Consider the following 25,231-nt stretch of genomic DNA (forward strand, 5'->3'; position numbering starts at 1 on the left):
TGATAACATAAAACACCTTCTTAGGTCTGGTTTACATTGCTGTTGTAAAATGTTTAACCTAGTGGTAACATCTCCATAAACTTTTTTTTTTTTTTTTTTTTTTTTTTGATACCTGTTGTTACCACCAGTTTACACAGTTTACAACAGCAATTGAAAATAGAGCCTAGTTTCCATTGAGGTGGTAAAGTTTGGAAACTAGTGGTAAAAATATTTTTATCCATTAAATCTATGGAGAATTGTTGTGTTACAGCCAGTTTCCAAACTGTGCCACCTCAATGGAAACTAGCCCCTAGTTTCCATTGAGGTGGTAACATAAAAAAATCTCCATAGACTTTGGCCCAGTTTCCATTGAGGTGGTAAAGTGTGGAAACTGGTGGTAACTTAAAAAGTCTCCATGGGCTAGTTTCCATTGAGGTGGTAAAGTTTGGAAACTGTTGGTAAAAACATCTATCTCTATTAAAGTCTATAGGCTAATTTCCATTGAGGTGGTAAACTGTGGAAACTGGTGGTAACTTAAAAAATCTCCATAGACATTAATAATTTTATCACCGGTTTCCACAATTTACCATCTCAATGGAAACAAGCCCTATGTAGAATTGTTATATTACCACCAGTTTCCAACCTTACCACCTCAATGGAAACTAGCCCTGTAATAGAAATATATGTTTTTACCAACAGTTTCAAAACTTTACCACCTCAATGAAAACTAGGTTCATAGACTTTAATAGAGATAAATGTTTTTATCACCAGTTTCCACAATTTACCACCTCAATGGAAACAAGCCCTATGAAGAATTGTTATATTACCACCAGTTTCCAACCTTACCACCTCAATGGAAACTAGCCCTGTAATAGAAATATATGTTTTTACCAACAGTTTCAAAACTTTACCACCTCAATGAAAACTAGGTTCATAGACTTTAATAGAGATAAATGTTTTTATCACCAGTTTCCACAATTTAACACCTCAATGAAAACGAGCCCAAAGTCTATGGAGAATTTTTATTTTACCACCAGTTTCCAAACTTTACCACCTCAATGGAAACTAGGCCTAAGTTGTTAGCAACTGTAATCAAACTATGTAAAATAATTGTTTTAAGTATGCCACCTTTACCTGTGATTAGCTCAGCTGCAATAGACATGCAAGCATATTTCAAGATATTACGTAAAATATTCAATGTATATCTTTGTCAGACTCCTATGCATGACGTGTTTTCAAACAATGTTGTATTTATATAATTTGAAATCTTTATTATTTAAAGATATGTGCATACTTGTGCATATTTATTTATTCTGCAAAACCAAGATATAAGGCATAAATGATAGATTTAAATATATTGTTAATTTAAGTCTCAAATATAATGCACTGATAAAGTAAACTTCTATTTTAATAAATTATGATCTCACATACCAAGCTACATTGTATACTTCACTCCTGGGGCTACATCTCCTTGTAAACATTGTATCAGTGCCATTAGTGCAAAGAGGGTAAATGGATAAACTTAATGTCATCTATCTGATGCTAGGAGCTTGACACAAAATTATATTTTATTTGCATGGAAAGAACTATATAAAAATATAATTCCACAAGATAAAACATACTCACATCTTTGAGCTGTCTATCTGTCTATATATCTCTTTACTTTACCTACTCAATAGCAAATAGGATTTTTTTTTTTATTAAAACCATTGTTTACATTTCTAATAATGTTTAATTGCTGTTCTTTCATATTCATTATATCAATATCCCTTTTAGAGCACAAATAACTTGGGCTTGGACGAATTTTTCTAGATAATCATATTGACTCCTGCTCTTATGCAAACATTTTTTGTTTGCCTACAAAGGGCTTGTTTCAATTGAGGTAGTAAAGTGTGAAAACTGGTGGTAACTTAAAAAATCTCCATAGACCTTTATGGAGATAAATTATTTTATCACTGATTTAAACAATGTACCACCCCAATGGAAACAAGCCCAAAGTCTCCACCATCAACAAGAGTCATCACTGCACTTTCAAATGTAGGAGTCTGCTAGATACTCTAGGACCAGTCAACACATTCAATTTGCATAATCAACAAATGCAAGATAACAAGACAATGCAATAGCACTTAGTCTGAACTTCAAATGAGTAGTAGATTTTTTTTATAACAAATTTAAAAGTTATGTATATTTCCACTCCCCTTGTACCATGTGATAGCAATCAGCCAATCACAAATGCATATACGTATAGTCTGTGAATTCTTGTACATGCTCAGTAGGATCTGGTGACTCAAAAATTGTAAATATAAAAGACTGAGCACATTTTTTTTAATGGAAGTAAATTGTAAAGTTGTTTAAAATTACATGCTGTATCTGAGTCATGAAAATTTAATTTAACCTGAGTGTCCCTTTAACCATTTAATTTACCCACTTTTATATGTGCTGCTTACCGCTTCAGTTTCTCCATCATAGGGACCTTACCATTAAAGGTCAATCAAGCATAATTAAGAATCAATTAAGCAACACTTGAAATCCTCAGTTGGAAGTGTGCACAGAAACAACAGGCAGCAGGTCCTTGCTTCCATTTACACAACTGATGATTGTTACCACACATACCAGTGTAGTTTTGGGGGATTTATTGAGTTCTCTTTCTAATAATGATTAAATTACAACTGTAAAACACAGAATACAAAGCTTTATCAATAAAGTATTAAAACATAGTGATTAAACAATTAATTAAGGGCTAGATTAATAACAAGTAGAGCGCTAAATTATTGGAAGCTTGCAAATTTGCCTGATTGCAGGCGCGTGATAAATAACAAGCCATTACAAGTGACTGGTTATTGCTACTGTGAGCTCACGGTAGCAGTTAGCGCTTAGAAAATTAACCAGAGATTAGATTTCTGGTTAATTTTCTAAAAGTGCCCTAAATGCCCTCAAAATAGGCAGTTTTAGCTCTTTAAAGTTGGCGGGTGTGAGGTGTTAAAATTGCACTTAAAGGTGCCTTTACATTGTGTTTTATGGGAACTGTGTGTTCCCAGTAAATATATATGTATATGCTTATATATATTTGTGTTAATATGTGTATATACACATATTAACACATAAATATATATGTTTATAAGCATATACATATGTATTTAAAAATGCTGCAATCCGAACGAGGATCAAAATGAAGCTCCCATTGGAGCCTATGGAGGTGCGCTCTTGTGAGCGCTGTGCTTCCTAGCAATGCAAACACGGGGTCTAGTTTGCATTGTGCTTAACTTGTATTACCAGCGCACATTAGTATGCACTTGTGTTACAAAGTGGAGCATTAATATTGCTTGTACTTGTAATCTAGCCCTAAATCAGTTAGCTCATTAATGCCCTGGTACTCCAGGCAATCTTCCCCATACTGCTCCATTGGCAAGATTTTCTCAGGAAGTGAAAAATATCTCTTAGGTGCTGTTCCACTTTTATTCTTCATTCCTTAACAACCTAATTCCTCCATGGGGCTCATAGTTTTTCCTTTGTGGTTTTTCAGCTTCTCACATGCATCACATCTTTCTTATATTGATCACCTCAAATCTATTTTCAACAAGCATGTTAGTCCATGTTTTCATTATTTTCTTACTCCTTTTTTTACATGTCACTGACTTGAAGGGAATGTCAGTTTTCCACATTTCTCAGTAGCACCCTGTTTGTTTGTTTTTGGGGAGGGGGGTGGTCTTGTTTGTTGACAGGATTTTATACCCTCCCTTGTTAAAATTACTAGAACTTTTGTTTATTGTATACTCTCCCTTGTTAAGATTCCTACAACTTTTGTTCTGCACTAGGCTTATCAAACAATTCTGCCATAGGTGCTTACATATATCATCAAGGAGGTATAGATAGTTCTGCTGCTATGCATGGAATCTTTAACAGCCTGGCCTGGTCTGCGTTACATGTTGCAGATGTTTGCTTGGTTTTCTCTTCCAATGGAGAGTTGACTACCTCAGCTGCCACATATTCCATTCTGAAAAGGGGTCCTTTTATTTTTCCTAACAGTTGGAATCCTGCACAAGATTATACAAGGGCATTGATTCACATTTCCTGTTCCATATTCAAATGCCTTGTTAAGAGCTCTAATCATTCTTTTTCTGGGATTCTTCATCTGTATTCACCAGTGTTGGGAAGTTTATCTCAACCCCCTTTTCCATCCTATCATATCAGACTTAACTATGGCCCTTATTCTGTTAAGCTTTTACTCACCTGCCACATGCCAGCTAAAGAGTACATATAGACAACTCAAATCAATGACCTTTTTTAAAGCTATTTTTGATACTTCTTTTGTTGGATTCTTTTTTCAACATAATTTAAAATGGTAATATTCTTGCTATGTACTTTTGTAGTAGCTTTTTGCTCTCTGGGCCCTTTATATTTGTTTTCCAGGAAGTCAAACATTTCTTTTAGGTGCTGGTCCACTTTTATTTTTCTTTCCTTATCAACCTGATTCCTTCCTAGGGGTTAACATTTTTCCTTAGTAGATATTTAGCTTCTCCCATGCACAAGCATTACATTTTTCTCATATTGTTCACCTCAAATCAATTTTCAGCAAGCGAGTTAGCCACATTTTCATTATTATAATTTCACTGACATGACAGGAATTTCAGTTTTCCACATTTTTCAGTAGCACCCTGTTTTTTTGTTGGGGGATTGTTCTTGTTTGTTGCCAGAGCTTTTTAGCCTCCCTTGTGAAGATTCCTACTATTTTCATACTATCTTACATATCAGTCCCATGATGTTCTAAGTGATGGCAGTTGAATACCTACTCTTCCTTGTATTGTGCACTTTTTGGTCAGACTCTCAAATTCCTCTTCTATTTCTTCTATTTTATTTTTTTCTTTCCCATGGGTAAAAGTGTATTAAAAAATGTTGAGCATCAAATCAAAATTATTAATTGATAGCTGAACAGGCATCATATTATTATTTTTTCAGTTTAGAATAAGGAATTTATTTATTATAGTGAAGTTTATAAAATGATGTGTACATTGTTTTGTTCATTTTGCCATTAAATCCTAGATTTGAAAGCAAAATTAGTTGAGGTTACATTGGAGATAAAAAAAATCTTCCATTTCGTAAAAGTAAGAGCCATAGAATTATTGTATAGACAAACAGCACATTTAGGCAAATATCTCTGATTGCTTTTCCCCAGAAGTATTCTGAATACATTGTTACCAAAGGAGCAAATTAGAATGCAATCACCCCATAAAAGTTAAACACAGGACTGGAAGCAAAAAGCATGAGCTATTGTAAATCTCATTTGCATATTTTACACAGAGTTCTCTGGTGTATTGGTAACAATGTATGTAGAATACTTCTGGGAAAAGCAAGAGGGGATACTTGCCTAGATGTGCAAATTGTCTATTCAACAATTCTATGACTCATACTCTAGCTTTAGAAATACATATTAAATCCTACTCACTAATACATAGTTAGTGGATTAAAAGGCAATATATATTTTGTGTACAACCAATCATATTTAATCACTTTAACACATTAATATTATGAACAAAAGTTCACTGATTACTGTTATCATCTGTAGGGTCACCTGTGAAGAAACCTGAAAAAGAACCACCAACACCGAAACGTAAGTATAATTGTGCTAAAAAAAATAAAAAATCTATGGGACATAAAAAACCTCTTGCTTTTATGTTAAATAATAGTCATGCTTTTAGCCAAAACACTGAATAACTTTCACTGGAGACAGGGGTTAAACTAGCAAGTTATAAAAGAACCAGCAGTTATTGGCTAAAATGCAAGATTTTAAAATGCAGTGAGATAAGAGGCAGTCTACAGTGGCTTACATATAAGTAATTGTAGAGGTAAAAAGTATATTAATATAACTATGTTGTCTGTGCAAAACTGGGGAATGGATAATAAAGGGATTATCTATCTTTTTAAAAAATAAAAAATTTCAAGTAGACTGACCGTTTAAACATGATTTTTCATTTCTGATATTTTTTGGAATTGACTAAATAACAATTTTGTAACAATGCACATTATGATGTAATATAAACTATAAATTTAAAATCCTCACTCCCCCTAGAGAGGCAAAAAATAAACAAGGTGTTAAAAATGATGCATATTAAGTAGTTTGTTTAGCTGTCTGCAGTATTATGAACACCTAGATTACAGAATTTTACCTTTGACGATTTTAGGGAGCATTTTAAAGTCCTCACTTCCGCTAGAGAGGAAAACAACAAACAAGGTGTTAAAAATGATGCATATCAAGTAGTTTGTTTAAACTGTCTGCAGTATTATGAACACCTAGATTACATAATTTTACTTTCGATGATTTTAGGGATCATGTAACAACCACAATTCAATAAACATTATCTTAAATACTAATTCACTAAAGCAAATCCTAAAATCCTTAACTGGGGCCAAATATTTGTTCTTACTAATGGCTAGATTACGAGTGGACCGGCCCGCTAACAGTTGCATGCTATTGAAAAGGGGTTTATAGCGGCTCTTTGCACGTGACGAAAGTAGCATGGTATTTTGAGTTGAAAGTAAATGTGTTTGCTTGAGCACAATTGAATTTAATGCGCATTAGGATATCGCAACTTCAGAGCTCTGGTTAACTGTTACATGAGACAAAAAAGTTGCACAAAACACATCAAAAATACATATAAAACTACAGTTACACTCATAATAACACTGACTGATACAGTTATTTAAAAATAAATTTGCATTAAAAAGTTTTAAGGGCTCAAATATATGAGGTCTCAGGTGTTAGAAATTGACACAAGTCCAGTAAGTGCGAATCTTTAATATATTGGATACAAATTATTTTTCCTGACACCCTCTGCAGTTACGGTTTCTTTTGAGATGTGAGTGCAAATACACCCAGACTGTTGGAGCCCTTTGCAGTCAAGTAGCTGAAAATATGAAACATTTATGCAATATTCATATATAATATAGTGTTTAACTGTGTATTTCCTGCAAATATTTACATTCCGATGTTCTTCACATATTGGAATATGTTTGAAGTATTTTAAATAGATATTCCTATATATATTTGTATATATCTATAACTTTATATAATCAAATATATATATATATATATTTAAGAATAAATATTAATATTTCATGTTGAGTTAGTGCACGTGAGAAAATTCGATCAAGTTTGCTCGTGAGTAAAGGTGTTAGTTTTTTTTCTACTTCTTGCACTCTATGGGAGAATATGCTAATGCAGATGTGGTATTGAAAGTTTAGCTTTTTGCATGCAATGGGTTAGTGTGCAAGCAAGAACTTTTTACTTTCAAGTTGTAATACTAACACAACCCAACACGTGACAAAACCCGAAGTCAAGCAGGGTTAACGTGCTAGTGGGAGTGCAAACTACTGCTCCACTCAGACCTAAATGTCCTTTTTGGTCATCACATTTAAAATGCAGAACTGCAACATGCATTCAAATCTTTCTACATACTACTAGAAACTCTGTAACCAAAAGTGACATATGTGTTCTGATTGCATTCCACTATACACCAGCAGGAACAGCTTTTTATTATCAGGTATTTGTAGAGCGCCAACAGATTCCGCAGCACTATAAACAGAGGCGGTATACAAGATAACACTTATAGGATCAAATGGGTACAGGGCCCTGCCGAGTGTTGCAATGTTGTAGTCTGCTCTTATGAAGGTGATCTACAAACAGCTGGAATTATAAGCTTACATGCTAAGGGGTTTAAGGGGATAGAAATGGAGTTAGGAAAGGTTAGTGTAGGTTGCATTCATCCCTGAATAGAAGAGTCTTTAGGGAGTGCTTGAAGCTAACTAGGGGAAAGTCTTGTGGAGCGAGGCAGAGAGTTTCACAAGATGGGAGCCAGTCTGGAGAAGTCCTGTAAATGGGAATGTGAGGAGGTAACAAGAGAGGAGGAGATTAGGAGATTGTAAGCAGAGCAAAGGGGACGGGAGAGAGAGTATCTGGAGACAATAACTAAGATATAGGGGGGAGCAGTGCAGTTGAGGGCTTTGTATGTCAGAGTCAGAATTGTGTGTTTAATCGTGGAGGCAAGACAAAGCCAGTGAAGGGATTGGCAGAGAGGTGCAGCTGATGAAGAGCAAAGTGTGTCAACCATAATCATATTATATACATAATGTCTATCACTGTTCTTCTCATTTATTATTACTTGCATGGTACTTTATTTTTAAAGCATTTTATGATAGCTTCATACTGTTATTTAGTACCACTAGTAATTTTCATACATTTCCCTGTGTTTGGACCAATTTTTTCCAGGCTCACAAATTTAAGGTCATATATGTTTCCTGCAGACTTTAGGGTTGCTATGCAGTCCATCAGGATTGACCTAGTTACAACAGACCTGCTAATGAACTAACAATGTTTAAAAATTAATAGATGTGGCATGTCTCTTGGCAGCACCCTAAATGGATGCCATATCAGTTGCTCTGTGTAGATCGCTGATAATATGCCTATTATCAATGACATATTAGACCATCTAATCATTTCACCCTGTTGGCAGACTTTGCCTGTATGGAGAATATATTATTAATTGCTAACCGATCTGGAGTGTTGAAGCCTAAGGCAGACTCCACTAGGAGAGTCTCTCAACATAAACCTGCTAATCTACATACCCTAAGGATTGCTATTTTACAACTACCATCACAGAGGTTGCAATCAGAAGAGAGAGCCTGTTTATGATTGTGTGGCTACAATGGCTGCATTGAATAGGTGGAAAGAGACACTGATGGAAATAATTAACAAGCACTTTTTGAAGTTGGAGCAGAGGTTAAACCTAACATCCTAACTTTCTTCTGTTTATGACTTCCCAACATATATGGATAGATGGCCAGGAACGCAGACACGGGACATATGCCAAGATTCTCCTCCAAAGATGATTGCCATTCAGAGTGAGGGGTTGCAATTCACTGCAGAGTTTGTGAGTGTTTGTAGCAAACCCTATGTTTCACTAAAGCTAGACTCAACCATTGATGTCCGGCTGGTCCCACCTACTATATGGAGTGAGGAGATGTGTAGAGAACCAGGACTGGAGGAGCTATACTTATGATGGAGTTTCATCTAAACATGATGGCACATTGATACCTGAGTTTTGGAGCAGCCCAGTTGTGTCAGGATGTGTGTAGTGGGAGAAGCAGTGGGTTGAGCCCCAAGAAGGTGCCCACTGGGCAAGACTTGCCATTTCCTGGGAGCTTCTACTGAAAATTGGGAACCAACAAAACAAGCAAAGAAATTGCTGCCTTGCTTGGATTGAAGCACATAGCAAAGTTGTCATCTCTGGCCCTTACCCTTCTAGTGCCAGATTGTTGGAGCCAAGATAGTATGTGTGTGTTGCAGTTTCTGGACAGTCTACTGCTAGCAGCTGGACCCATGTATGTAAGACTGGGAAAAACCTTGGTATTTCCCTTTGGCCAGGAGTCATATACTGGTTTTGAGCCTTGGAGATTTAGAGAAAGAAGTGGGCTAGATCCGATACAATATTGTTGACCCTGCTAATTTCAGTTGGCTATGAGGTCTGGACACAGTTATAAGGGCAAAGATTTATTTAATTAGTTTATGGATTTTGTCCATCATGTATCTTTATAGCAGTGAATGTATATGAAACTATATGACTGGTACTTTTGATAGTACTCTTATTTTTACATATACCTAGATCAGTGGTAATATAAACATAACTATCTATATTTTCTGAAGCTTCTATACTATACAATATTTAGTCCAGTTTCTTGCTGCATATCCACTACGCCTAGATTATTTTTAGTCGATATATGCGTTTTCCCTTAGGATTAAATAGTACTTAAGCTAAGTCAGCTGTAAAATGTAGATCTTTAATCCCCCTGTTATATGAAACTGATTCCAGGTCTTCATGTTGGCATTATTGTAAATTTAGTGGTTTTGTTCTTTGTAATATGTAGCAATACCTAAGCTACTCATTATTATTATTTGTATTGAGCTTCCTTCCAAATGATTGATAACCCATGCATATCTAAAGAACTACCATACCTAATGGGACCCCTGTTCTCTTTTGGTGGTTTAATATAGTAGACCAATAAGCCCTGTCTAAGAGGCTCTAAATAACTGGTAGTTGATAGTGGTTATATGTTTTGTATGAGTGGATGAATGTAATACATTATGGAATTGTATTGATATAATTTTAACCAATCTTGACTCTTTAGTATATTACATAGTTAATTTATACAGGAGATCCAAGAGCCATGATCTGATTTATATTCTGCATGGTCCAACAGAGGTCACTGTTCATCATTGGGTGACTCCCTCTTATTATTATTGTTGATATTTTCATAGGGGCTAATTAAAAATACCTTATTTAAAAATGTGAGGTTTATTTTGTGTTGCACTTTGCCATATATAGATCATTACAGTATGCGACCATTCCACTGTATACTATATTTATGATATGTATTTATCTAAATAGATATATCAGAGTTGATTTCTTTTAACATATATGGAAAAATTGTATATTACAATGCTATTTATATCAACAATCCTATTAATGGCTGTATCTTCAGAATGCTTAATATAACGATTTTGTCAACTGACGGGTTTGATATATATGCTGATTTTGTATTATATTGTATTTTGTTTTCAACCTCAACAAAAATAATAAACAAAAAAAAACATAATAAATTTTATTTTCTCTCTTCCTCTTTTTTTAGCTACCAGAATATACTTTGCTGTTTCACTTAAAATTCCTATACCAGTATAAAGTATATATATACAGGCAGTCCCCGGGTTATGTACAAGATAGGGACTTTAGGTTTGTTCTTAAGTTGAATTTGTATGTAAGTTGGAACAGGCACTTTTTTTAGGTGAAACTCTAGCCAAACATTTTTTTTTTGTTTTGGATAGCATAGGATAAAGTTTGTTTTGCTATCTGTGCCCCTGTTCAGAAAATTTCACATCACTTTCTGTCCTTGTGACAATTGGATTTTCAGTATTTTGGATTATCCTGGAAAAAAGGATTGTCGATAAAGCTCTATTTTCTCTGTATGTAAGTACGAGTTGTACTTAAGTCGGATGTCTGTAACCCGAGGACTGTCTGTAGTCTAAAATTCACACTTGGGGGACGATTTATCAAGGACCAAATTGCCCCTAATGCCCCTGCTGCTCCATAACTGGTCTGATGCCTCTGAGGCTGCGGTCTGCAATCCACCCAATCCTATACAATCGGGCTGATTAACACCCCTGCTAGCAGCCGATTGGCCGCAAATCTGCAGGGGGCAGCATTGCACAAGCAGTTCACAAGAACTGCTTGTGAACTGCAGTCGGCATTCATCGATGTCTGTCGGACATGATCCAATGAGCAGATCATGTCGGACAGACCAATGATAAATCAACCCTACTGTATTTTTTGGGTTGTGACTAACTCCTGTAAATTTATTTGAAGATATTGATTTTTTACCTTTGTGATCTTTTTAACCAAATTGTAACCAAAAATAATTGAAAGCAGTTTCTGTAAGCACTTTCATTTTTGAAACTAAAATGTACACTGAAGCATGTTGGTTCTTTGAAGGATATTTAGACAATATGCTCTTTAGTAAAAACAACAATATTCTCCTGGTCACGTATTTAATTAAAGCCTAGAATATGATTATTACAATGGTATGTAACCTGAAAAGGTACACTTTTGCCTTGAGTAAAATTAAACATTTTTTTCCTTATATATAGATAAAAAGGGGGTACAGCATGCAATAATTTAGAAAGAACCAGGAAAGAGGCCCTAAATGCAGAAATCTTCAAATTCTGATGAATCACTGACTTGCAATTGTTAAAAATTAGGTCTAACCTCACCTTTCATACCTCACCAATATGAAGTATGTTATGAACCCAAAAACAAAATAATACAAGGCAGTATTCACTAGTAAGAGATGTAAACAGCCCCAGAAAACAATCTCTGAACAGTTTCCTAGCTATAGAACACATCTCCAAACAAACATGGTTCACAATTTAAAAGAATCAAATCCTGCATAGTTGCCAAGTGTCCTATTTTTCCTGAGACAGTCTAGGTTTTTTACTTCCTGTACCTGTCTTTTAAGTCAGTTCCTTGTACAAATTAGCTTCTATTTAAATAATATTGTGTGCAGTGAAGTACTCCCACCACAGGGGTCACTGTGTCTTTTGAGTTTATTGTTATAACTAGTCTCACTGCTTTAATTATGTTTTTTTCTGTAGTCTTCTTTATCTGTGGTTATCTGTTACACTGAAGTTTAGCATGTGCATGTGTATGGGTGTGTGTTTGTGTGTTTATATTCTGAGGTGCAACTTTAAAAAACTGGTTGCTAAAGGTTATAATGCATTTTTTCCATCCATTTGATGTAAACATTGGAGTCTTAGAGAAAATACACAATAACATTTCTAGTGCTAAATATATCTGGAATGTAGCACCACTTAGTAACAATTTAAGCTTATAAATGGTGTAGCTGAAGGTGTCTATGTAAACAATACATACATCACATTATTCAAGATAATGCACACAGTTAATTGATTTTACTTATGATATTGGTCCATTAACCATTACATGTCAATGCACATTGTGTTGCTTGCCTTTGAGGTAAAAATATAAAAGTAAATTACAGGTGTTTTCTTTATTGATTAGGTTAAATGTCAGTGATAACATTCAATACAGTCATGCATTTTGTTCAGGCATGTTATTTTTTTGTATTATGTCTTGCATTTTTTTGACTTTTTAAATGCTTCCAACTGGATTGATTTTTCAAGGGTAATTCAGTTTACATGTACTAAAGCGGAGAATCAAGCTGGTTTCTTGGCTGCATGATCATCCTGCCGCTAGTATAAAATATGGATGATTACATTTTGTACAAGCAGGCATTCTGTATCTCCTATGTAATCACAGCCAGTCTGCTCTGGGAAATAAGAAAAAGCATAACACAAATTCCTTCTGGGCTACTAGTTTGATTATATAGCATCAATATAAATAGGGACAGTAAACATTACACATACCGTTCAATACCTACTGACTCTTAAAGTTTCGAACCAAGCAATGACAACTGGCAATCTTGTATAGTACACCTCTCCCATTAATTAAGTACGTTATGTTCTGTGTATTTCCAACTCAATTAAGGGCTAGATTACAAGTGGAGCGCTATCCCACTCGATTGTAAACATTGCTAGATAGAGGCTATTTGTGCACGTTGAGTAGTGTACATATTACGAATTGGGAAAGTAAAAAGTTTGTGCCCAAGCAAAAACCCAACGCACGCTAACCAAATAAAGTGACAACGTTAACTTCTTCTTCCCATAGAACTTAATGGAGAGTGCAGCTAACACAATAGCAGTTTTGAAAATGTCACATTCCAATGTTAGAACAATTGCACTTTTTATTTTTAATACATATTTCTCTTTATGCTCAGCATGTGCCTTTCACACAGTGAAACGTATAACTGTCTGATCCTGACTAAATAATACAGTCCATTCCCAAAAAAAACAGGCAATCCCTTTTTAAATGAGAGAAATGGCGAAAACCCAGACATACGTTTTGGCCTAGTGTGGGCCTTGTCCTGTTAGATGCAGTCATATCCATCTAAGCACATTAAGCAACGAGTTCACGTCTGGTCTCCAGATTCATCCTTAGGTAGACATCCATCATGCTCATAATTTGCATATACAAAAAAAGTGCTCAAACTGGGAACGAACAATAGCATAATTGCTTGTTCTATGGCTAGTTACCAACCTAGAAGCTTTTTGCTCAACATGTGCCTTTCACAGAGAAGAACTTTCCTGTAATATATCAGTCTGGTCCTGACTAAATGGTCCAATCCAGTCCTGAAATACTGGGAGAAAACCCCAGACTGGGGAGGTCCAAAGGAGGCTGAAACTATTGTCTAGTTGCTATTTCCCTTGTTCTGAGGAGAATTGCCTGGTATTTTGGGGCTAAACTAAACTTGTTAGGTGGGATCTGACTGATATACTTCAGGAAAGTTTTCCTCTGTGAAAAGCAAAATTGGGCTAAAAGAAGCTACTCCCGGGTGGTAACTAAGCCATACAACAAGGCAGTGAGCTGTTGTTTGTTCCTGGCAAATTGCTAATCTTTCTGTGTATATATATATATATATATATATATAATAGGCGGGATCAGACTGATATACTACAGGAAAGTTCTACTCTGTGAAAAGCATTACTGGGCTAAAAAGCTGCACCCAGGTGGTAAATCGCCATAGAACGGGCTAACAATGTTATTGAGCCAGTTGTTTGTTCCTGTGAGTGCACTTCTCTCTGTATGTATTTAGTCTCCCTATGGGAAAAAGGGGCAACCAGACGTGGACTCCTTGCTCAGTGTGCTTAGAGGAATATAGCTACACCTCACTGACGAGGCCCAATGAAGGCCGACACGATCGTCTGGGGTTGCTGTGTTCCTTGTCCAGAGAGGAATTGGCTGGTATTTCGGCGCTGGACTGACCGTAGTAGGCGGGATCAGACTGATATACTACAGGAAAGTTCTACTCTGTGAAAAGCATTACTGGGCTAAAAAGCTGCACCCAGGTGGTAAATCGCCATAGAACGGGCTAACAATGTTATTGAGCCAGTTGTTCGTTCCTGTGAGTGCACTTCTCTCTGTATGTATTTAGTCTCCCTATGGGAAAAAGGGGCAACCAGACGTGGACTCCTTGCTCAGTGTGCTTAGAGGAATATAGCTACACCTCACTGACGAGGCCCAATGAAGGCCGACACGATCGTCTGGGGTTGCTGTGTTCCTTGTCCAGAGAGGAATTGGCTGGTATTTCGGCGCTGGACTGACCGTAGTAGGCGGGATCAGACTGATATACTACAGGAAAGTTCTACTCTGTGAAAAGCATTACTGGGCTAAAAAGCTGCACCCAGGTGGTAAATCGCCATAGAACGGGCTAACAATGTTATTGAGCCAGTTGTTCGTTCCTGTGAGTGCACTTCTCTCTGTATGTATTTAGTCTCCCTATGGAAAAAAGGGGCAACCAGACGTGGACTCCATGCTCAGTGTGCTTAGAGGAATATAGCTACACCTCACTGACGAGGCCCAATGAAGGCCGAAACGATTGTCCGGGGTTGCTGTGTTCCTTGTTCAGAGAGGAATTGACTGGTATTTTGGCACTGGACTGACCGTAATAGGCGGGATCAGACTGATATACTACAGGAAACGTCGACTCTGTGAAAAGCATTACTGGGCTAAAAAGCTGCACCCAAGTGGTAAATCGCCATAGAAAGGGCTAACAATGTTATTGAGCCAGTTGTTCGTTTCTGTGAGTGCACTTCTCCCTGTATATATATATATATATATATATATATATATATATATATATATATATATATATATACAGAAAATGAACAAATAGAGTCCAGCACTATGCCCATAAGTATCTTTATCCAGTGTGTGCCCATCACTATGGAGTATCAGCAAATCCTCCAAAGTCCTACAGTCCATGCATCAAGTATGACAGCACCACAACACCACAATGTTTGTCAATGGTGATACATTCTTTTATTTAGTATACAAACAACCTTTAAAAGCGACATTTCGGACCTACATGGTCCTTAATCATGCATAGTTAAAAGCAACTAAACACACTCTTTAAAAAGGGTATCTGGACCAAGCAGGTTCCATCATGTACATTTAATTAAATTAACCCATACCTATCCAGGTTTCAGTGGGATTACAATGAATAATGACCCCTAGTGGTACCAGAAAACATTACCCTAAGAAAAAAACTAAATTTCTAAAAACAAATATAAATCATAATCCCTATTCAGACCATGGGGGTGCAGTGTTTTAAGATGTTTAATCCACCAGACCTCCTTTTGTTTCAATTAAAGTTCCCTATTACCCCCTCTCCTATGTTGGGGATGTGGTTAATTACCTGAAAACGGAGCTGACTAACAGTGTGTCCCATCTGTGTAGAATGTGCAGAGACTGTTAGGGCCATAACTTTAGATTTAATAGAGGCTTTATTCTGGCTAAATCTATCTGTGGCAGCTTGGGTGGTCTCGCCAATGTAACACAGCCCACACAGGCATTTGAGGAGGTAAATAACATACTCAGTTTGGCATGTATATAAGCCATTGATGGTCAGTTGTTTCCTCTTATCATTTTGGGCTAGAAATGTTCCTTTAAAGGGACAGTCTAGGCCAAAATAAAATTTCATGATTCAGATAGAGCATGTAATTTTAAACAATTTTCCAATTTACTTTTATCACCAATTTTGCTTTGTTCTCTTGGTATTCTTAGTTGAAAGCTTAAACTAGGAAGTGCATATGCTAATTTCTTAGACCTTGAAGCCCACCTCTTTCAGATTGCATTTTAACAGTTTTTCACCACTAGAGGGTGTTAGTTCACGTATTTCATATAGATAACACTGTGCTCATGCACGAAAAGTTATCTGGGAGCAGGCACTGATTGGCTAGACTGCAAGTCTGTCAAAAGAACTGAAAAAAGGGGCAGTTTGCAGAGGCTTAGATACAATATAATCACAGAGGTTAAGAGTATATTATTATAACTGTGTTGGTTATGCAAAACTGGGGAATGGGTAATAAAGGGATTATCTATCTTTTAAAACAATAACAATTCTGGTGTAGACTGTCCCTTTAATGATAGAATTACATTGGGCACAATGTAAACAAGGGTAACAACCCTTATTAGGGGTAGATTGGGCAATAAATTTGTAAAAAGAGGCTACCCCAAAGAGATTATTGAAAGCAGTATTGAAGATCTTGAAAAGAGTATAGATAAAAATAAGGATGATACTAATAGATTGGTATTCTCTACAGAATATAGTGACAGAAGCAAAGATATTTTCCGGATAGTGAGAACGCATTGGTACTTCCTATCTAAATATAATCCGGAGGTGGAATCCTTTAAATTACCCCCTATGCCATCTTCCCGACAGGTGAAAAATCTTAGGGATAATCTAGTTAAAGCAGACATTGGTACCATTAAACCACACAGTATAAACTATTTAACTACCCCTAACAAGGTTGTTACCCTTGTTTACAACAAAAAGAAAATAGATCACACTGCACTGGGATAGTAAATACACTTATAAGCCAACGGGTTAAATGGAGATTCCCCTAACTCCAAACAAATAACTAATACAAACACAGTGTTGTCCAAAGAACAACACTGTAAGACCCCTGGCGCTGTCGAGACAGCTAAAATAAGTGAAAACAACTGAGACCAAAAATATATATATATATATCAAATTAGTCAATATATAATCCAAAGATCATAAAGAATTAATAATTTATAATTTATCAGTAGAGAAGGCTCACCAGGAAAAATGAGTCATAAATGGTCACAAAAATTTATTAGAACAATCATAAAACATTAATACATATAACCTAACACATCTAAAACCCTTAGAGCACTGATCAGGCGTTTAGGCAAGTGTAGCACCAATTAAAATAAAATTCCCTATACCATAAGGATTCCCTATACAATAAAATCTAAACAAAGCAATGAAAAAATAAAAATATGTTTAAAATGGATCGCTGGAAAAAGGAGCCAGATTGGTGATCCCAGAGAAGCAGTCAAAATTGGAAACCACGTCAGCTGGAGGTCTGGAGCTGCAATGAGATCGAGACCCAGATCAAAGACAAGAAAAGAGCCACAAAATTATGGTGTTCACTTTTACTTACACCATAACGGTTCTCTGTAGTCTCCGGCTCTATCTCTTCTCTTCTGGTGTTTAGCAGATGATTACCGCAGTCTCCCCTCTTCCAGGCAGCGCTTTTGCGATGAACCAAACAAACAGGACAGCTCAAAGAAATTCCTGCAGTCTCGGTCAGAAGCAGTTTCGTCAGGAGCACCTGGTACACAGGTGTAAGTGGGCGGAGCAATGCGTTTCAGCCCGCTCTGGGCCTTTGTCATGCTCCTGTTGATCGGATTACCCGGTCTTTTAAACCGTCAGGGACTCATTTGATTGGAAGGTGTCCCAAATCAGACTGGTCCTATGCTAATCAGTATCCACACTGCAGCAAATTATTATTATTATTATTATTATTATCATAATTTGCTGCCGTGTGGATACTGATTAGCATAGGACCAGTCTGATTTGGGACACCTTCCAATCAAATGAGTCCCTGACGGTTTAAAAGACCGGGTACTCCGATCAACAGGAGCTTGACAAAGGCCCAGAATGGGCTGAAACGCGTTGCTCCGCCCACTTACACCTGTGTACCAGGTGCTCCTGACGAAACTGCTTCTGACCGAGACTGCAGGAATTTCTTTGAGCTGTCCTGTTTGTTTGGTTCATCGCAAAAGCGCTGCCTGGAAGAGGGGAGACTGCGGTAATCATCTGCTAAACACCAGGAGAGAAGAGATAGAGCCGGAGACTACAGAGAACCATTATGGTCTAAGTAAAAGTGAACACCAAAATTTTGTGGCTCTTTTCTTGTCTTTCATCTGGGTCTCGATCTCATTGCAGCTCCAGACCGTCCATACCTCCAGCTGACGTGGTTTCCAATTTTGACTGCTTCTCTGGGATCACCAATCTGGCTCCTTTTTCCAGCGATCCATTTTAAACATATTTTTATTTTTTCATTGCTTTGTTTAGATTTTATTGTATAGGGAATCCTTATGGTATAGGGAATTTTATTTTAATTGGTGCTACACTTGCCTAAACGCCTGATCAGTGCTCTAAGGGTTTTAGATGTGTTAGGTTATATGTATTAATGCTTTATGATTGTTCTAATAAATTTTTGTGACCATTTATGACTCATTTTTCCTGGTGAGCCTTCTCTACTGATAAATTATAAATTATTAATTCTTTATGATCTTTGGATTATATATTGACTAATTTGATATATATATATATGTCTCGACAGCGCCAGGGGTCTTACAGTGTTGTTCTTTGGACAACACTGTGTTTGTATTTGTTACCCTTGTTTACATTGTGCGCAATGTAATTCTATCATTAAAGGAAAATTTCTAGCCCAAAATGATAAGAGGAAACAACTGACCATCAATGGTTTATATACATGCCAAACTGAACATGTTATTTACCTCCTCAAATGCCGATGTGGGTGTGTTACATTGGCGAGACCACCCAAGCTGCCACAGATAGATTTAGTCAGCATAAAGCCTCTATTAAATCTAAGGATATGGCCCTAACAGTCTCTGCACATTTTACACAGATGGGACACACTGTTAGTCAGATCCGTTTTCAGGTAATTAACCACATCCCCAACATAGGAGAGGGAGTAATAGGGAACTTAAATTGAAACAAAAGGAGGTCTGATGGATTAAACATCTTAATACACTGCACCCGCATGGTCTGAATAGGGATTATGATTTATATTTGTTTTTATAAATTTAGTTTTTTCTTAGGGTAATGTTTTCTGGTACCACTAGGGGTCATTATTCATTGTAATCCCACTGAAACCTGGATAGATATGGGTTAATTTTATTAAATGTACATGATGGAACCTGCTTGGTCCAGATACCCTTTTTAAAGAGTGTGTTTAGTTGTTTTTAACTATGCATGATTAAAGACCATGTAGATCCGAAATGTCGCTTTTAAAGGTTGTTTGTATCCTAAATAAAAGAATGTATCATCATTGACAAACATTGTGGTGTTGTGGTGCTGTCATACTTGATGCATGGACTGTATGACTTTGGAGGATTTGCTGATACTCCATAGTGATGGGCACACACTGGAGAGGATTTACTGATACTCCATAGTGATGGGCACACACTGGATAAAGATACTTATGGGCATAGTGCTGGACTCTATTTGTTCATTTTCTGTATATATATTTATATATATATATATATATATATATATATATATATATATATATATATATATATATAGAGAGAGAGAGAGAGAGAGAGAGAGAAGTGCACTCACAGGAACAAACAACTGCCTCAATAACATTGTTAGCCCGTTCTATGGCGATTTACCACCTGGGTGCAGCTTTTTAGCCCAGTAATGCTTTTTACATAGTAGAAGTTTAATGTAGTATATCAGTCTGATCCCGCCTATTACGGTCAGTCCCACTGAAACCTGGATAGGTATGGGTTAATTCAATTAAATGCACAGGATGGAACCTGATTGGTCCAGATACCCTTTTTAAAGAGTGTGTTTAGTTGTTTTTAACTATGCATGATTAAGGACCATGTAGGTCCGAAATGTCGCTTTTAAAGGTTGTTTGTATCTTAAATAAAATAATTTATCACCATTGACAAACTTTGTGGTGTTGTGGTGCTGTCACACTTGATGCATGGATTATATATATATATATATATATATATATATATATATATATATTATAAATATATAATACTTTTTACTAATATTTTTTAACATTTTACATTTAATATTTCAATAACAAGCATTAAAGTTATCAAGTCTTCATGTGCGCTAACCCGACCGTGTTAAACCTAAATCGATGCACATTAAACATATTTTACATTCCTATGTTATTCACAAAAATTTACTTGTTAAAATTATGAAATAAATATATATATATATATATATATATATTTAGCCAGAAGAAAATGCACTCTCAGGACTTTCATAAATAAGTTACTTTTATTCCTGTAACGTTTTCGGAGGTCTTGCCTCCTTCATCAGCATAAACAAAATGAAAACAAACAAACCCTTAAATAGTGACATACTCACTCCAAATCACTTCAAACCACTACCTTCACTGGCGCCAAAATTATCGATGTTGGAACGCATACTGCGTTCCAAATGTGCTACGTGGCGGAAGTAGTGCGCCAAACTACTTCCGGTTGTCAAAATTCCAGAGCCGTAATAGCCCGGCTTGATATGTGTTAATACCATAGTCGTAAAAACTGTGATGGCATATATTGTGTGCATGCTATCTTAGAAAAACAACCAGCTATTAGTGTGCAAATAAAGTGTATTAATATCTTAAATAGTGATAGTAAGTGTGACAACCGCTTGTTGCCATGACAACCTAATAAACACTAGAATGTATCCCTATTGCGGACACGGGAACAAACTAGCAGTAGCAATGTTTCAAAGTGTATCACAGAGTGTGTTAAAGCAGGCATGCTGCCCAGATAGAATGTGTATAGAAATAACGGGGTCTACTTATGAATCGCACCAACTAGCATATTGTAATATATACATATTACTGTGTTAGCTTATATTGAGGATATTCGGCCAGTCTACTTCTTCTTCTCATGAACCAAATGTTCATAGAGGAGTCTCATATGGAGATGTTTATGATGTACCGCCTTAAGTATGTACAAGACTATTATGCTCAAAACTATCATTTGCCCGGGATCTCCCCATTGCTATGAACTATTCACATGCGCACTGTTCGTACCCTGCGGCACATACCTTATTAACATATAGTTGTATTCTTAAGGGGGATTTTTTACAACTTAAATCTTTCTTATTAAGTAAGGGGATCATATATTGACACCCTATGTTACTTCCATGTTAAGATTATGGGGGTCCTATACACCAAGCATACTCCACTTCCATCTAGTGATGCCCCCATTTACACACTACTCTGAATACCAATCACTCCAAACAAATTAAATTAAATTGTTAAAGAAAATTGAAAAACAAATAAAAACAATTGATATAGCGGTCTTTCCATTGACTGCAACGATATCCCATTCGGGACTGATCTAGCTCCAAAAGTCCATGATTCTCTTGTATACAGAATAAAGAGCGCCTGGTCGTTTACTTTTGAATTTGTACATAGTGACCCGCTCTGTGTTTCATTCTGTGCATTCTTCCATATCTACGGTTACAACCTTGTCCCATAGGTTAAAGTGGCCTTAGAATCGAATGCCTAATGTGCACTGTGTTTCCCTGGTTATTCAACAATCAAATCATTATCTGTGTTGTGATGTTCATTACTGGTCCTCCTCTGATGTTCTTTTCTCCTTCCTGACATAATTAAGGATCTAGTGTCCAGCTTCGAAAATGGGTAATGTTATTGGAGCTATATGTGTAAAGAACCTGGTAACTCCAAGGAACCACTATCCGACTTCCACACAGGTATTAGAAATACCAAAGACTCCTAAACCCGGTGCTGTTTGCCAACATGGTTAGGAGCACCCCTATAGTGAGGCACGCAAACCGTATGGCCCACAGAGTCATGATAGTCTAGGTGCCGTACCCTGCAATTGTGTCACACTATATAGCCACATTACATTAGAGCCTTAAAGTCAGGGGTGGTGTTCAGCCCACCTGGGTAAATGGTGCCCAGTCGGTACATCCATTGAGCCTCCCGTTGTAGAAGTATTTTACCTCTGTCTCCCCCCCTATCCAGTGGGGGTACATGATCAATAAGTGTATATCTTATTGATGCCACCGAATGTCTGTGTTCTGCACAGTGTCTCGCTACCGGTTGGTCCGACTCCCCGGACTTGTGAGCCGACCTTATGGCATGCCGATGGTTGGCCATCCTTTCTCTCAGGGTGCCTGTTGTCTTGCCGACATAGTACCGAGAGCATGGGCACACCAATAAGTAGATAACAAACGTGCTTGTGCAGGTAATCGAATGTCGTATATGAAACTGCCTGTTGGTGTGGGGATGATGAAATGTTCTGGTACTTATGAGTCCATTACAGGTGGTACATCCTAGGCATCGATAGGATCCTCTGATGTTGGTATGTGTTCTGGGATTATAATTTGCCTTCGAGTCAGTCCTGACTAATAGGTCTCGCAAATTTGTACCCCTCCTGTAACCAACCATAGGCGTAAGATGTTTACTAAACTGTAATTTTGGGTCAGTGGAGACAATAGGCCAATGTGTCCTTAAAGAAAGTCCAGCATTTCTGGTACTAGGAGAAAATGTAGTGGCCAGTATAATTTTGTCATCTCTGGTTTGTCTAGGTTCTTGTACCAATAGTTGTGCCTGTGTGACTTGTGACACTTCCTTCATTATCTGACTGATATGTTGTGTCTTGTAGCCCCTTTCTGCAAATTTTGCACCCATTTCGGACAACTGGGAGGCTCCCACTATAGGGTCAGAATTATTTCTCACTGTTCTGATAAGCTGCGATTTCAGTATGCCCTTTAGTAATGCTGGGGGATGACAACTATCTGACCTCAGTAGGGAGTTCCTATCCGTAGGTTTGCTAAATAGTGTGCATCCTAGACCCTGTGTGGTTTTATACACTTTAAGGTCAAGAAAGTTGATAGACTGTGTATCGCTTAAGATTTTAAATCTAACCGTGGTCTGTGTATTATTGAATAGCTCAAACCACTCATGCAGGTCACCCATGCCCCCTCTCCAAATCAGAAAAATATCGTCGATATACCTACGGTAGAAAATGATAGATGAATCACATTTTCCCCATAGGTATATATTCTCAAAATGAGACATGAAGATATTAGCATAGGAGGGGGCCATGGATGACCCAATGGCCGTGCCCGCTATCTGGAGAAAGAATTTGTTTTCGAATCTAAAATAATTCTTGTGCAAACAAAATTCAATGAGAGATAGTAGGTATTCAATAGGTGGTCCCTTATAGAGGGGGTTGTTTGTGAGGTGTGCCCTGACAGCTTCTAATCCTTCCCCATGGGGAATAATAGTATATAGGCTGTTCACGTCCATGGTGATCAAAATATCACCAGGCTGGACGTGAACAGCCCCCAATAGTCTAATGAATTCGCTTGTATCCAGCAAAAAGGATCGTGTTCCCCTGACAACCGGCTGCAATAGCAGGTCAATGTACTGCGATACCGGTTGGCACAAGGAATCCACTGCCGAAACAATGGGACGACCCGGGGGTGCCTTTGCATCTTTATGCACCTTTGGTATTGTATATAGTATGGGTATCCTGGGGTGCAGTGTGGTGCAGTACTTTTTAATGTGTTCAGAGATGAAACCTTGTTCACAGCCCATATGGATCAAATCATCCAATTGTTTTTTGTATGTGCCTGTTGGATCACACTTCAGAGCCATATACGTAGATGTATCTGAGAGTTGATTTACAATATCACCTTTGTAATAGTCATAGTCCAGAAGGACTATGGCTCCTCCCTTATCCGCTGGTCTAATGGTAAGGGAGGTGTCATCCTGTAGCGTTTTGATAGCCTTTCTTTCTATTTGCGTGAGGTTGTGTTTCCATGTGGTGCTTGTATCCTTTTTGCTGGATACAAGCGAATTCATTAGACTATTGGGGGCTGTTCACGTCCAGCCTGGTGATATTTTGGTCACCATGGACGTGAACAGCCTATATACTATCATTCCCCATGGGGAAGGATTAGAAGCTGTCAGGACACACCTCACGAACAACCCCCTCTATGAGGGACCACCTATTGAATACCTACTATCTCTCATTGAATTTTGTTTGCACAAGAATTATTTTAGATTCGAAAACAAATTCTTTCTCCAGATAGCGGGCACGGCCATGGGGTCATCCATGGCCCCCTCCTATGCTAATATCTTCATGTCTCATTTTGAGAATATATACCTATGGGGAAAATGTGATTCATCTATCATTTTCTACCGTAGGTATATCAACGATATTTTTCTGATTTGGAGAGGGGGCATGGGTGACCTGCATGAGTGGTTTGAGCTATTCAATAATACACAGACCACGGTTAGATTTAAAATCTTAAGCGATACACAGTCTATCAACTTTCTTGACCTTAAAGTGTATAAAACCACACAGGGTCTAGGATGCACACTATTTAGCAAACCTACGGATAGGAACTCCCTACTGAGGTCAGATAGTTGTCATCCCCCAGCATTACTAAAGGGCATACTGAAATCACAGCTTATCAGAACAGTGAGAAATAATTCTGACCCTATCGTGGGAGCCTCCCAGTTGTCCGAAATGGGTGCAAAATTTGCAGAAAAGGGGCTACAAGACACAACATATCAGTCAGATGATGAAGGAAGTGTCACAAGTCACACAGGCACAACTATTGGTACAAGAACCTAGACGAACCAGAGATGACAAAATTATACTTGCCACTACATTTTCTCCTAGTACCAGAAATGCTGGACTTTCTTTAAGGACACATTGGCCTATTGTCTCCACTGACCCAAAATTACAGTTTAGTAAACATCTTACGCCTATGGTTGGTTACAGGAGGGGTACAAATTTGCGAGACCTATTAGTCAGGACTGACTCGAAGGCAAGTTATAATCCCAGGACACATACCAACATCAGAGGATCGTATCGATGCCTAGGATGTACCACCTGTAATGGACTCATAAGTACCAGAACATTTCATCATCCCCACACCAACAGGCAGTTTCATATACGACATTCGATTACCTGCACAAGCACGTTTG

At 37.3% G+C, this 25,231-nt stretch overlaps 1 protein-coding gene across 50 annotated transcripts in view; it reads left to right on the forward strand.

Moving 5' to 3' along the window:
• Nucleotides 1-25,231, forward strand: part of TRDN (triadin) — a 950,114-nt gene that overhangs the window by 600,160 nt on the left and 324,723 nt on the right. For all 50 annotated transcript variants that reach the window (XM_053710723.1, XM_053710722.1, XM_053710726.1 and 47 more), the window contains exon 34: nucleotides 5,543-5,587. In XM_053710723.1, coding sequence (XP_053566698.1) covers nucleotides 5,543-5,587 — 45 coding nt within the window. The remainder of the gene's footprint in view (nucleotides 1-5,542; nucleotides 5,588-25,231) is intronic.

Source organism: Bombina bombina, chromosome 4 (genome assembly GCF_027579735.1).
Source record: "Bombina bombina isolate aBomBom1 chromosome 4, aBomBom1.pri, whole genome shotgun sequence".
Classification (NCBI taxonomy): Eukaryota; Metazoa; Chordata; class Amphibia; order Anura; family Bombinatoridae; genus Bombina; species Bombina bombina.